At 45.4% G+C, this 15,672-nt stretch overlaps 1 protein-coding gene across 1 annotated transcript in view; it reads left to right on the forward strand.

The window, feature by feature from the left end:
• Positions 1-15,672, forward strand: part of TBK1 (TANK binding kinase 1) — a 144,958-nt gene that overhangs the window by 82,011 nt on the left and 47,275 nt on the right. Inside the window, exons 10-12 of the mRNA XM_082255185.1 lie at positions 5,416-5,474; positions 6,258-6,349; positions 6,641-6,742. Of these exons, the coding sequence (XP_082111311.1) occupies positions 5,416-5,474; positions 6,258-6,349; positions 6,641-6,742 (253 nt within the window). The remainder of the gene's footprint in view (positions 1-5,415; positions 5,475-6,257; positions 6,350-6,640; positions 6,743-15,672) is intronic.

A 15,672-nucleotide genomic window follows, 5' to 3' on the forward strand; every position in this document is an offset into this window, starting at 1 on the left:
CCACCTCAATAATGGGTACTTTGATCCCCTTCCTTCCCAGGCCAATTTTCAGCTTTCAGCGCTCTTACAATTTGAGTGACAATTACACGGTCATGCAACATTATACCCAATTTTTTTATTTTTTTTCACACAAATAGAGCTTTCTTTTGGTGGTATTTACAATATCTCACAAAAGTGAGTACACCCCTCACATTTTTGTAAATATTTTATTCTATCTTTTCATGTGACAACACTGAAGAAATGACACTTTGCTACAATGTAAAGTAGTGAGTGTACAGCTTGTATAACAGTGTAAATTTGCTGTCCCCTCAAAATGACTCAACACACAGCCATTAATGTCTAATGTCACAGTCCAACAAAAGTGAGTACACCCCTAAGTGAACATGTCCAATTTGGGCCAAATGTGCCAATATTTTGTGTGGCCACCATTATTTTCCAGCACTGCCTTAACCCTCTTGGGGATGGAGTTCACCAGAGCTTCACAGGTTGCCACTGGAGTCCTCTTCCACTCCTCCATGATGGAATCACGGATCTGGTGAATATTGGAGACCTTGTGCTCCTCCACCTTCCGTTTTTTGAGGATGCCCCACAGATGCTCAATAGGGTTTAGGTCTGGAGATATGTTTGGCCATTCCATCACCTTTACCCTCAGCTTCTTAGCAAGGCAGTGGTCATCTTGGAGGTGTGTTTGGGGTCATTATCTTGTTGGAATACTGCCCTGCTTCCCAGTCTCTGAAGGGAGGGGATTATGGTCTGCTTCAATATGTTACAGTAAATGTTGTCATTCATAGTTCCCTCAATGAACTGTAGGTCCCCAGTGCCTGCAGCACTCATGCATCCCCAGACCATGACACTCCCACCACCATGCTTGACTGTAGGCAAGCCACACTTGTCTTTGTACTCCTTACCTGGTTGCCACCACACATGCTTGACACCATCTGAACTAAATATTTTAATCTTGGTCTCATCAGACCACAGTACATGGTTCCAGTAATCTTCAGTTGTCTTCAGCAAACTGTTTGCGGGCTTTCTTGTGCATCATCTTTAGAAGAGGCTTCTTTCTGGGACAACAACCATGCAGACCAATTTGATGCAGTGTATGGTCAGAGCACTGACAGGCTGACCCCCCCACCCCTTCAACCTCTGCAGCAATACTGGCAGAACTAATACGTCTATTTCCCAAAGACACCCTCTGGATATGATGCTGAACAGGTGCACTTAACTTTGGTAGACCATGGTGAGGCCTGTTCTGAGTGGAATCTGTCCTGTTAAACCATGGTCTTGGCCACAATGCTACAGCTCATTTTCAGGGTCTTGGCAATCTTCTTATAGCCTAGGCCATCTTTATATAGAGCAACAATTCTTTTTTTCAGATCCTCAGAGAGTTGTTTGCCATGAGGTGCCATGTTGAACTTCCAGTGACCAGTATGAGAGAGTGAGAGCGATAACACCAAATATAACACACTTGCTCCCCATTCGCACCTGAGACCTTGTAACACTAACGTGTCTCATGACACGGGGGAGGGAAAATGGCTAATTGGGCCCAATTTGGACATTTTCACTTAGGAGTGTACTCACTTTTGTTGCCAGCAGTTTAGACATTAATGGCTGTGTGTTATTTTGAAGGGGACAGCATATTTTCAATGTTATACAAGCTGTACACTTACTACTTTACATTGTAGCAAAGTGCCATTTCTTCAGTGTTGTCACATGAAATGATATAATAAAATATTTACAAAAATGTGAGGGGTGTACTCACTTTTGTGAGATACTGTATTCACCACTGGGGTTTTTATTTTTTGCACTACAAATTAAAAAAGACCAAAAATTTTGAAAAAAATGTGTTTTTCATTGTTATACAATTTTGCAAATTTCTCAAAATACATTTTGACAAATTTATACTGCTCTATTTTTTTTAAAATAAAAATAACCCAAATCAGGGTATATTATTTGGTCTGTGTGAAAGAGTGTAGAAGCTATGGTACCAATCACTGAAAATTGATCACACCTGATGTACTGATGGTCTATCTCCTTTCTTGAGGCCCTAACATGTCAAGACAGTACAAATATCCCCCAAATTACCCCTTTTTGGAAAGTGGACAGTCTAGGGCATATAGTAAGAGGCATGGTGAGTTTTTTTGAAGGTGTAACTTTTTCCCACACTACTTTGGAAAATTAAGAAATTGTTTTTTTTTCACAAAAAATGTCACATTAACAAGTTATTTCTCACACACGGCATTGCCATACTTGGCAGCTACATCACAAAACACATTCTGTTGCTACTCCTGAGTATGGCGATACCACGCGTGTTAGACTTTTTCACAGCGTGGCCACATAGATAAGCGCAACATCCAAATAGCACCTTCAGCCATAATACATTTTAAGACCAGGCCTTCTTCTGACCCTTTTTGTTTACAAGTAAAAATCTGTAAAAATGAAAAAAAAAAATGACTAAGAATCCCCAAACATATATCTTTATAGGAGAGGCCCTGGAGAATAAAATGGTGGGTTTTTCACATTTTTATGGCTCAAGGTATTTGCGCAGCAGTTTTTTCGAACGCAGTTTTACACACTAATGCATAAATATATTTTAATACATTTCAATGCACACACAGAAAATATAATACCCACATTTTTGGTAAAATATTGCATTGTGCTGGATAAATAGATGCCAAACATATTACACCTTAAAATTGCGCACACTAGTGAAATGGCATCAAACTTCGGTATTTGAAAATCTCCATAGGCGATGCTTTAAAAGCCTTTATTGGTTACCAGTTTAGAGTTACATAGGTGGTCTGGTGCTAGAATTATTGCTCTCACTCTGACATTCGTGGCGATACCTCACGTGTGGTGTTATTGCGGTTTACGTATGCGACCACAACGTATGCATTCGCCTTTACACGCGAGCATGGGGGCGCTTTAAATGTTTTATTTATTTATTGGTGGGACACTGTTACACTGACAGATGTTGATGTCACAATGGTGCACTATTGCAGATGTTTTTTGCACTGGTACAGATGTGATGGGGGACTGACAGATGTTTTGTGCATTGGTACAGAGGTTTTATGGGGACGCTGATAGATGTGTATAGGGACAGAGGTGACAGTAGTGCTTGGTGTACTGTTTGTGGGGGATCTGTGACAGCTCTGTGTGTAAAATCATCCTTCCACACAGAGCTGTCACAGATCTTGCACATTTCCCCCCCCCCCCCCCCCCCCCCGCACTGAGCTCTTACTGAGCTCAGCAGGGAGAATTGTCAGAGACCATACATTATGAAGGCTGTGATTGGACACAGCCATCACGTGATCGGAAGGGACAATCACAGAGCCCATGTCCCGATCTCGTCTTGGCTGTGTCCTGTGATCACGGCCTTCAAGGCATCGTGCCTCTGTGCGTCTTCGCTCGTCTCGAGGGACGTACGGGAACATCCACTCAGAACGACGGAGCTTCCACCCGGTCGTTTATATAGTCTCTGGGTGGGAGGAGGTTAAAGTGCAACAATAAAGGAAAAATTCCTTTAAATTTAGTGCCTGGGGGGGGGGGTCCCCTTAGTCTATCTGTAAAGTGGCACATCTGTAGCATGCATAGAACATGCTGCAGCACAAATGACATTTCTAAAGTAATAAAAATAAGTCAAACCACATTTAAACTGACTCGCGGTTGCAATTGCTACCAAGAAGAATAACCCTTCAGGTCTTTTATGGAGTTATGGAAAACGCTAACGTTTTTTACAAAAACGGCGTGGAGTCCTACCCCCCCCCCCCCCCCCCAAAATCAATACCAGACCCTTATCCGAGCACTCTTCCTGGCAGGTAAGGCAAGGGGGGGAGACAAATGTACACCCCACCTCCTGAACCATAAGGGGATGCTGTGGGGCAGGAGGGGCACTGCCTCCCCTTTTGATGTCACGGACTGGTGCATACTGCGTCGGTGACACCAGGTGACCCCCACCCTTGCCTATATAAGAACTGTCAAATGGCTAGGAGGCATTCGGAGGTCGGCCATCAATAAGTGCGGAGCGTTTTGGTTTATTTTATTTTTTTGTTTTTGTTTTTTTCTCGGGTGTGGCAGGTGGTGTGATGGACTATGGATTTATATCTGGGACACTTTTTTTTTTTTTTTTTCCTTAATGAAGGAATTTTTGAACTGTCTTACTTTTTGACACTTTTTTGGTGAATGGGTACCCCATACTCATTCACATGGGGGGGGGAGCCAGGATCTGGGGACCCCCTTCTTAAAGGGGGCTTCCACATTCAGATAAGCCCTCTGCCCACAGACCCCCCACAGCCCCAAACTTTGCTCAATCATGGCGCAGTGTGCAGCGCACAAAGGAATCCCCTACGTGGTAGTAGTACTATCCCTGATTGTTGATTGCCAAATTTTGCTTATCCCAGACTTTTTGTGAAAAAAAAAAAAAGTTTTGTAAACCCTAGAGACCTATTCGCACCACGCCAGTCTGTTGCGTAGCAATAAAGGTACATGCGGTATTGTGCATTGTAATACGGCAGTTTATTCATTTGCATGGACTGCCAACATACCGCAACGGACTGAAAATTGTATATGCAGCATTTTTGGTAACACACTCCAGTACATGGTGGCAGGTACATTATTATTACAAGGTTAAAATGAAGGAAAAAAATAATAATGCACCAGTATGCGTAAGTGGCATTACTACCGCAATGGGGTAGTGTGAATGAGCCTGCTTAGTGCTGTTTTGTCATTAAAGGTATACTTTACTGGGTGAAATATGTACGTGGTCATTGCTGACCTTTTGAAAATTCTAGTTTACATTCTTCAGTACTTTTGTCACTAACTTTAGAGAAGCATGTAGCTACTTAAGTCAGAACATCTGTCAGAATGCTTTAATACAGGCAATTTTGTAGCCTAAAGTGTTTCTAAAGGAAAGATTAAATAAATACCGTGTTATACTTACCTGCTCTGTGCAATGTTTTTGCAGAGAGCAGCCCCAATCCTCTTCTTTTTTGGGCCTCCGACCAGTGGTCCTGGCTCCTCACCCCCCCTGCTGAGTGCCCCCAATAGCTCCTGCTGCTGTGTAAAGGCAGTGGAGGGAGAGAGACCCCCCCGAGAGACGCTGCTCTCATGCACATTGCTGGATCAAGATCATGCTCAGGTAAGTAGGAGGGGCTGGGTGGAATTGCACCCAGAAGGTTTTTTTTTTTTTTTTTTTTTTTAAAAAACCTTCAGCCTTTAGAACCACTTTAGACTTTCTGTGTACAAGAGATACTGCAAAGGCAGCCGGTTGCTTTGGATTGTGTTTGTTCTAACCTTTTTTTATTTGGGAGTTTGAAGACAGCATATTAAATAATTCATACAGCAAAGCTTTGTTTTGTTTTGTGCTTCAGCTTGGTTTGCAATGACCCTTGAATTAATGCTGTGCTTTAATTCTGCTAGTATATGTGCCGAAACTTCAAACGCCTTATGACCTGGATTATGATGCAAATTTAGCAAAGGTTAGTAATATAGTTTTTTTTTTTTTTTTGTACATCATTGTACTATTTTTTAATCGGACTATGCATGTTCTGTATCTTTTGCTATACCAAAATTTATTGGATACATTTTGTATCCATACCTGTCATTTTGATAGGAGGGGGCAGTATAGGCAGAAGCTGGTGTCTAAAAGGCTGAGCCCTGAACCAAGATGAATAATCTGGGTGAATATTCTCAGCCTGTAAGATCTGTTCTTTTGAACGTATGTTCCTCTCATTTGTATGGGCAAGGGGTGAATCTGCAATCTTGCAAAGGTAATGTGGTCCAAAAACCTCTAGCTGGGATCTGAAATGTGTGGTCAGTTTGATATTGTTGGGGCTGTTTTGAAATATTGGAGAAAAAACAATTACCTCGTCAATTTCAGTTAATTTGTTAGTAGTTTGATACAATTTTGGGTTTCTAGCACTTAAAAAACAAAAAAAAAAACAAACAAAAAAAAAAAACAAGGCAATGACCACCAATGCAACAGGGGGGTGGGGGGGGGGTGTGGTTAAATGGCACTGATACTGAGCACCAGTGTTGAGAGATTTTAATACTTCTGCCAATACTGATTTTGGAGGCTGCTATTGTCATTGGGGTATGATGCAAAAAATGCAGCAGAACCAAAATTTTCAGGCGTTAAGGTGCATTACAGTTCATTCATTTTGAATTGGCTGTCTAACTCAACACAACCACTGTGGTCACCATTGATATAAATCTACCATAAAAACAACACTTTTTTTTTTTTTTTTTTTTTCTTCCAATAGGCTGTTACTGGGATTGTTTGCTACTATTGTAAAGTTGCCTCGGACTTGCTGCTTGTACAGGAGCTTACAAGAAAAGGAATTTCTTGGCTTGTGTAAGTGATCATTTCTATTTTTAGTATCTCCTTAACTCAATGACGATCAGAAGCTTTTATAGAAACAAAGTCTATCTATACTGGTTTGCCATACAGAGAAATAGGTGTTGTAGTCTTGTGGATGGCACCCAGTGTATTTGACTTTTTTGTGTTGTATTTATGCTGTGCCAGGGTTTAAAGTGGTGACAAAAGCTCAAAAGATTTTTGCCCTTAGTTGACCATTTAATTTTTTTTTTTTTTTTTTATTCATATATCTATTATCTGCTTATATAGATTGTATATATTTTCTAGTGACGTAATGAAGGATGAGTACAGTGAGACAGTTCATAAGAATACTGAGGTTACTATCAGATTTAACTTCTGCAACAGAACTGTAGAAAAGGACCTGAAAATGTAAGTATTAGAAATGTTATTTGAAAATGAAGATTGTAATTTGACTTCAAGTGATTGTAAACCCTTATTTCTCTAATTCTATATTTAAATATTTTTTTTTTTGATGGCAAACATGTTAAACTTACCTGCACTGTGCAATGGTTTCAACCCTGATTCTCCTCCTCAGGTGCCCGCTGGCGCTCCTGGCTCCTTTCCGTCACTGAGTGCCCACCATAGCAAGTCGCTTGCCATTGGGGCACTTGTGCGGGCTCACTCCATAGCCGGCGCTTTATCCCCATAGACACTCAGGTTTTTTACCTTCATGCAGAAAATGCATTTAGGTTACAAAAAAAAACTTCAGCCTTTAGAACCACTTTAACACCTTTTAGTCTATGTATGGTCTGCCCACCAGCTGAAGCTTAGTAGAAGTTGGGGGATGCAGCAGGACAATGAACCATTAGCATTGAAGTAAAGCCACCACAATCTGGCTTCAGAAAAAAGAAAATGTGCCTTTTTGGAGTGGCCCAGAGCCCAGACCTTCACCCCATAGAGATGCTGTGACTTTAAGAGCCATTCACAAAAGACTTCCTAGAAATGTTTTGCAGTTTTGTAAAGAGGAATGGTCAAAAAATTCCTCTTGAAGTTTGATCAGGTCTGACCCAGAGCTACTGAAAGCACTTGCTTGAAGTCATTGCTTCCAAAGAAAGTTCAACCAGCTATTAAAAACAAGAATCCACCCACTTTTTCTTTAAAGTGATTGATTGTTTCGGGCGTTGCAACATTATTAAAATGAATGTTATGCCTCGTCTTCTCTATGTGTTGCAAGCCCTTCCAATCTCTGTTCCCCCCGTTCTTCCTACGTAAAATCAATGAAACTTTCCGGAAGTTTTTCTGGGTGAGGGCCCCCCGCCTTGCGCTGAAGGTTCTCCGTATGCCCAAGTTAAGTGGAGGCATGGCTTTCCCGGATGCGACAATGTACTACGCAGCCTGTCATCTGGCGAGGATTATAGACTGGCACGTCCATGGCCAACTGAAACAGTGGGTCAGGATTGAACCGAGTCATGGAGATTCTCCTCTGGAATCCCTCCTGTGGGGTGCTGCCGACTTACCGAAACTGGTGTCCGACCACCCGACCGTAGGGGCCACCCTGAGGCTGGGACGTAAGATATGTGAGGAGGGCTCGATAGCCTCTTTGCCTTCTCCTTTGTTCCCGGTGGTTGAGAACCAGGACTTCTCCCCTATCACGATTAGATCACATTTTCTCTATCGCTCATTGACAGATGTAGTCCTCGGTGATTCAACACCCTCGGGTTATGCTGCCCTCTACAGGAGTAGGACTAGACAGGAAAGAAAACGTTCTGGCCACACCCTAGGGGCAGTCCCAGAGGGTATATCCTCTCACTTCCTGCTCTAGCAAATCAGTTTTTTTCTGTCTAGTTAGGAGTAAGGACCTAGATACCTTGCTGGGATCTTCGGTCCTGGCAGGATTTTTTTCTTTAGAAAAGATTTTTTAGACAGCTTTTTTTCTCCAGTGTTCCTGTGAGATCTTCAAGCAAGAAAGCTGAACTGGGCGACGGCTGGATGTTGAGATCCAGTGGTCACCCCAGTTCAGCCTACGAGCGCGTGCAGGCCATAGCTCCGTGCTGGGTCGGCCGCGACATAGTTCCACTGGACGGGGACTGACCCTGCGAGTTAAACGTCTCGCTGAAACACCAAAGACCATGAGTCACGGCGTCCGTATTGGTCGACAGCCCTCCCACCCCGGTGGAGAGGGGTACTGTCAAGAGTTGGCGCCCGCCTGGTTCCGGTATGGTGAGTAGTATGTTCCCCCTTTTCCCCTGACGGGTCTTGTGGTGAACGCGGGCCCCTCTCTGTAATGGTAAGGATGGGTTCCCCTCTATCCTATAACATGTCACAGATCCCCCTAATTGAGTGTGATTTTTGTGTACAAGAAGCCAGGAGGCTTGGTTTGGGAGCTGACAATCTAGTTGTAAAAATGTGAAAATGATTGTAGTCAGTGGCAGTACTAGAACTTTACTGTGATAGTATAAGGTATCCTACCTGTCAGAAGCCACAGGGCGATGTCTATACATGTATACTGCATTCCAGATCATTCCTCCAGCTAAGCAGATGCCTCCCGACGGCCACGGACCGCATACGGCCCGCCAGGGTCCGGTACCGCCGACCACGCTGACCACCATGAGGGTGAAGGGTTGTGAGGCCGAGATCCTTCTGCAGACATGCCGCTATTCTGTGCAGGCCGCCGCCATTGTCTGGTAGATCGCACGAGGCCGCCATTTTGGTGTAGCCTCGTGTCTCCAGCATGGGGGCGGCCATGTTTGAGGTGACTCAAACACCTCATGGAGCCAGGGGGAGGCGCCGGCAGGCATGTTAAGGGGCGGAGCCGCCTCCTTTACCCAGGAAATAGGGCCAAAGACTTCCTGTCTGTAACAAGACAAGCACTGAGCAAGCTGATGAAAACTTCTGTGCATCAGGGATGAGCCTTGGGGTCTCTCTCTCTCTCTCTCTCTCTCTCTCTCTCTCTCTCTCTGTGGGGTCCAAAAAGGCAGGTAACACTGAGGGGCGCTGTTGCGACTGGGGGACACAAAAAAAAAAAAAAAGTTTTTTACTTTGTCATTTTTTGTCGCTGGCAAGTGTCTTGTATAATCATTGACCCTGCCGCATAGGTATCCCCACCTGATCCCCTCAAGGTGGCCCCAGGACCCTCCAGTACCCCACTTGTTTTTAATGCATTATCGGCAGTTTTGGAGTCTTTGGTATCCCGGGTGGAGGTGGCCTGTCAGGGACGGGGGTCAAGAAGCGACCCCCGCCTACCCCTATTGTTTATCAGATACTTCAGGGGCTGTTGTCTCAGGTAATGTCTCCTCAGCAGTGAGGAGCACGTTTCTGCCTCCGCCATAGCACAAGAGTGGTGGATGCACTAGTTGTGTCCGTCCGGGAAACCTTTAGTCTTGAGGTTACACCGGCAGAGGTAGCTGAGACTGAGATTCCTTTTTGGTACTTGTTAGCCTACCAAAAGGGCGAAGGATTTTCCTTTACCCAAATGGGGTCGTTTTGAAACGAACCCCTGTTAGTTCCAAACGCATGGCTAGGTGCTATCCGTTTGAGGAATTCCTCTTTATAGGATAGACGGTACAACCTACTGTCTTGCCACAGACTGTTAGGATAAAAGGACCTCGTAACTAACGAGGACCTTCCTTTTCTGCTCATAAAGAGTTGTTCGTTCCGCGAGGGCGGGCGATAAGGCGAAACCCTCCAAAGCCCCTTTAGAGGGGTTTCAAAGGGCGCTGGTCGGCTAAACAAAAAGTCCGGCTCAGCCAAGCCTGAAGATACAGCCTGATGCGCCCCTACCCATCTCTGGGGTGGGGGGGATGTCTTCACCGGTTTCTGGAGGACACAGGATCGAGTTTCGATCACTTCCACCGGTGCGATTCTTCCCTTCTAACATTGAACGGTTTCAGGGGTTCTATTCGAACCTATTCACAATGCCCAGGAAAGAGGGCAAGGTGCGTCCAAATCTGGACTTGGGAAGAAATAGAGTCCATCCGTACAGTGGTGGCCTCCCTGCATCAGGGGGATTTCCTGGCGTCCATAGACATTTAGGAGGCCTATCTTTATATCCCCATCATCGCAGGACATCAGCGTTTTTTCGCTTTCCCAAAGATCATCCCTGGTTCCCACCAGGAGACTGAACTATCTGGGCCTAAGGTTAGATACATCCTGGGCAAGAGAGTTTCTCCTTGCGGAGAAACTCCAGAAGGTTCAGTCAACGATTCGGATGTTGCTGTCCGTCAATTGGCTGGGACTGATGGTGGCCTTCTTAGAGGCAGTACCGTATACCCAGTCTCATACCCGAATTCTCCTGAAGGAGATTCTTTTTTAATGGAATCAGAATTCCGATTCCCTGGACAATCGGATCCGGTTGAGCGAGCGGACCAGGAAGTCTCCGATGCTCAACCAGGGGAAGTCATTTCTTCCGATAGTATCCAGATTACCAATAAGGGTATCGGAACTGAGAGCGATCAGATTTTGTCTGATTTACTGGATCGAGCAGCTCTAGAGCAGCCCGATTCGGATCCAATCGCATATGGCCTCTTCATCCAGAGGTTTTTCACTAGCTGTCCCTTCATTGGGACATCCCGGATGTGGATCTGTTGGCACCTTGGCTTAACGGGAAGGTGCGGAGGTTTGTAGCTGGCGCCGCGATCCTCTAGCGGACGCAGCAGAAACGCTGATCGCCCCATGGGGGCAGTATCGGCTACGGCATGCCTTCCATCCTCTCAAGTTGCTGCGGGAACTTCTTCGCAGGATAGAGGTGGAGGGAATTCCAGTTATTCTGGAAATTCCGGACTGACCTCGTCGAGCCTGGTACGCCGACTTGGTGAGGCTAGTCGCGGACGCTCCTTGGAGACTTCCTCTCAGGGAGGATTTGCGGTCTCAGGGACCGATCTTCCATCTTGCTTTACAGTCGCTGGCTTAATGGCCTGGCCATTGAGACCCAGGTACTGAAGGACAAGGGAGTGTCCGCTTCAGTTATTCCTACCTCCAGTTAAAGCAAGGAAAGCGACTTCCAGCACATGGAAGTCTTATATTGCATGGTGTGAATCTATTAGATTTCCCCCACATACCTATTCGGTGACCCAAATTTTGGTCTGTCTGCAACAAGGGGTTGAGCAGAAACTATCCTTGAGCACGATCAAGGGTCAGGTTTTCGGCGTTAGCAATCTTCTTTCAAGAAACCTTTGGCTAATCATTCCTTGGTGCTGAATTTCATCCAGGGGGTGCGACATCTGGCTCCGCCAGTGCGCGCACCCTTACCGCCTGGGATCTTAATTTAGTGTGGTCGGTTCTTCAGAAACTTCTCTTTGAAGATATTAGGGAGATTCCCTTGCTTACATTATCCCAGAAGGTGGCCTTCTTGGTGGCCATTACTTCTGCACGCAGGGTGTCAGAACTGGCCGCATTATCTTGTCGTTCCCCATATCTGGTGGTTCATAGGGATAAGGTGGTTCTTCTTCCGAATCCATCCTTCCTTCCTGAAGTGGTTTTCAGAGTTTTTCATCTGAATAAAAGTATTGTGTTACCTTCCCCGGGTCCTAAGACTAACCATCCTTGGGAGTTTGCATTACACTCCTTGGATGGGGTTCAGAAGGATACACTTGACTACTACGAACTTGTTTTCGTAAGACGGACTCACTTTTTGTGATCACGGATAGCCCTTGAAGGGGGTTGCCTGTGTCTGCCGCGACCATATCTACATGGATCAGTCAGACGGTGGTACAGGCTTATTCTATTAAGGGTCGGAATCCTCCGTTCCCTGTTAGGGCGCACTTCACTCGAACGCTCAGTACTTCCTGGGCCTATCGCCATCAGGCGTCAGTGATCCAGGTATGTAAGGCGGCCACCTGGTCGTCGGTACATACCTTTACAAAATTTTATAAGATTGATGTGATGGCATCGGCGGATGCCTCATTTGGCCGCAAGGTTTTGCAGGCCGCAATTTGAGGAGACCGGTGGTCTACCTCGGGGGTTTTTTTCTGTTGAAAAATTTCTGTTGAGTCTCATCATTGAGGATGAGCATTGTAAACTTCTAGTTGGCAGCGGTTGGGCCTTCTAGATTGGATTTGATTTCCATTTTCCCACCCCTCATTTGTGGTACTGCTTTGGGACGTCCCGAGGGTGTTGAATCACCGAGGACTACGTCTGTCAATGAGCGATAGAGAAAAATGGATTTTTGTAAAATCTTACCGTAAAATCCTTTTCTCTTAGCTCATTGACAGACGTAGTACCCGCCCCTCTGTTTTTGAGTTGGGTTGGGTTAAATTCTCTGAACACTGCTTTGTGACATAACTGATTTGCTAGAGCAGGAAGTGAGAGGATATACCCTCTGGGACTGCCCCTAGGGTGTGGCCAGAACGTTTTCTTTCCTGTCTAGTCCTACTCCTGTAGAGGGCAGCATAACCCGAGGGTGTTGAATCACCGAGGACTACGTCTGTCAATGAGCTAAGAGAAAAGGATTTTACGGTAAGATTTTACAAAAATCCATTTTTTATGGCAAACTACTGCAGAAAACCAGTTCATATACTTTTTCTTGCGCACACACACACACACATTGTATACTGTATGTGTATAAAATTGCAATCCTGTATGATTTTGATCAAACTTTACCATCAGATTCATTAGCTCTGTTCTATAAAGTGGGGAAACTACATGCAGGACATTTGTTTGAGATGTCTAAACTGTAAGATAGGAGAGAGTTTGATATTCGTACATAGTCATATGTGTTCATGTTCTTGTTAAAATATTGCTAGTGTAGTAAACACACGAGGCAAAAAAAGTGTTGTCCTTAATTAAACAAATGCCCACTGGATGATGGGTAATAGGTGCCTTTTATCTCTAGGGTAACAAGTGCCTTATTACCTTTTAGAAAAGTAATTTTGCCTGTGTTTGACTTACTGCATATCTTAAGGTTGCAGTATGACCCTATTCTGCATTCACTTTGATGAATTTTCAGACACTTTATGGTAAAAATGGACAAGAGACCATAGGATTAATTTGTCCATCGATTATCCCATACTTAGCAAGCCGTATACCTGAAGTCACACGTAAAACAGTGTTAAACCCAAAAGCAAACATTAAATTGCAGCTTACCCATTCTTAGATGTGATGGCATTCCCCTTTTTACATCTAGTGATCCCGTCGAAGTCTGTTATTTTCAAAAGAACAAGCTCTTCAGCAGAATGTATCAGTTACAGAGATGCGACAAACCATTTAACACTAGCAGGGGTGCTTATGATTGGCTTTTATTTTTTTGAAATCGTCATCCCAAAAGGAAAAAAATCTGTTGTAACTGCTTATAAAGTGTGAGCTGGAGTTTGACTTCAATTTGTTACTGTATTTACATCTGCTAGTATATCCAATGCTTCTCTCCCCCAAGATTTCCAGTGCTGCTGTCCAAAGGTGCCCCCTGTGCTCTTTCATCCAAAGTGGAGGCACCATAATACAGGAGGTATATTACTGGCCAGATCACCAGGTGAAAATAGAGTGGGAAAAGTCTAAGTAAAGAAAACCAATGCAGCCACCACATATAATAATTGGCCAGCTGTAATATATTACATTTTTTGTTTTGGGTTTAATACTGTTTTAAATGCAATGAAAAACAGATAATGTTATCTAATAAAAAGTTGCAGTGCTTTTCTCGGTGTATGTAAAAAAAAAAATCCTCTCTAGTGCAGTAAGATATAATAAGGTTAGGGTCTTAAAGTATAACTAAAAACAATTTCTCTATCATTCATTGGCGGACGCAGTCCTCTGATGGATATCAGTAGGGTAATAACGCCCCCCTACGGGAGTAGGACACTAGGCAGAAAGAATTTCTGGCTACGCCTTTGGGCAGTCCCTGGGGGTATACCCTCTCTCTTCCTGCATAGGATGTCAGTTTTAATCTGCCTAGTCTGGAGTAAGGACCTAGTTCCTTGCTGGGATCTTTGGTCCTGGCATAGAAGTAATTTTTTATGTAGATTTTTTTTTTTTTTTTTTTTTTTTTTAGCTATTTTTTTTTTTTTTCTCTGGATCGTTTTTCCTGTGAGATCTTCAAGCAATTATGCCGGGCTGGGCGACAGACTGGACCCCCATATCCAGTGGTCACCCCAGTCTGGCCAGCGAGCGTGTGCAGGCCTTAGCTCCACGCTGGGTCCGTCGCGACCTAGTCCTGCTGGACGGGGACCGGCCCCGCGAGTTAAACTCCTCGCCAGGACGCACACGACAGGGTCTAGGCTGATGTCGCAGCGTTCCTATTTGGCTGACAGCCCCCCTACTCCGGTGTTGTGGGGTCATGTCATGAGATGGCGCCCGCCCGTGTTCCCGGTATGGTGAGTAAACGTTCCCCACCCCCCCCCCCTTCACTGGTGGATTTTGGGGTGGACGCGGACCCTTTTTCTGTCCTTTTGTGTCCCGGGTGGAGGTGGCATTTAGAGGGCTGGGGTGCGCAGAAAGGACCCCCTCCTACCCTTGCCTCCTCTGATGTCTTGGACTCTGATCCAGCCACCGCAAACACGGGTACCCCGCGTCGTGCCTCCTCTGATAGTGAGGATGAGCTTTCTGCCTTTTGTGCTGCGGGGGAGGACGCACTGGTTGTTCCGATGCGCGTAACCCTAAAATTTAGAGGATGCGGCTGTCGCCGCTCCTGGGGCGCGGGTGGCCTTCGGCACCCAAAAGCCTCAGAGGGTGGAAAAGTCTTTTCCCTTCCCCACTTATTTTGTTGGCCTGCTCGCCAAAGAATGGGAGCGGCGGACACGTTTTCCCGGGGGGTCTACGCGGTTTACCAGGCGCTACCCTTTAGAGGAGTCTCTGGTGAAGTGGTCAGTGCCACCTAAGGTGGATCCCCCAGTCTCCAGACTTAATAAGGCTACCGTGATTCCGGTGGAAAATTCCCCATCCTTTAAGGACCCAGAGGATAGGAAGGCGGAGGCTGTGGCCGGAAACATGTACGCTATGGTGGGGATTGTGCTACGGCCTGCCTTTGCTTAGGCCCTTGTCATTCAAACGGTGACTGAATGGGCGAAGCTGCTACACCATGACGTGGAGGGCCAGCCTGTCCCTCCTGAATTTGGGGAACTGTTGGACCAGATGGTGCAGGTGCTGCAGTATGCTTGCAATGCTTCCCTTTTGGGTCGTCTGTCGTTTTTGGCGGTGGTCATGAGGCGAATGCTCTGGCTGCAGTGTTCTGCGGATCAGGCTTCTAAGAAGGCCTTGACGGAACTCCCCTTTCAGGGGGGCCATCTGTTTGGAGCTACCCTCCGGGGGTTACGGGGGGGGGTGAGTACCTTTCTCCTTCAGGCTTCCAGGGGTAGGGACTCTTGCCATCCTTTTCAGCTCACAGAAAGTATTCTCGTCCCTCTAGGGCAGCCGATAAGGCTAAGCTCTTCAAG

The sequence above is a fragment of the Pelophylax lessonae genome (assembly GCF_965119305.1).
Source record: "Pelophylax lessonae genome assembly, chromosome: 4".
Taxonomy (NCBI): Eukaryota; Metazoa; Chordata; class Amphibia; order Anura; family Ranidae; genus Pelophylax; species Pelophylax lessonae.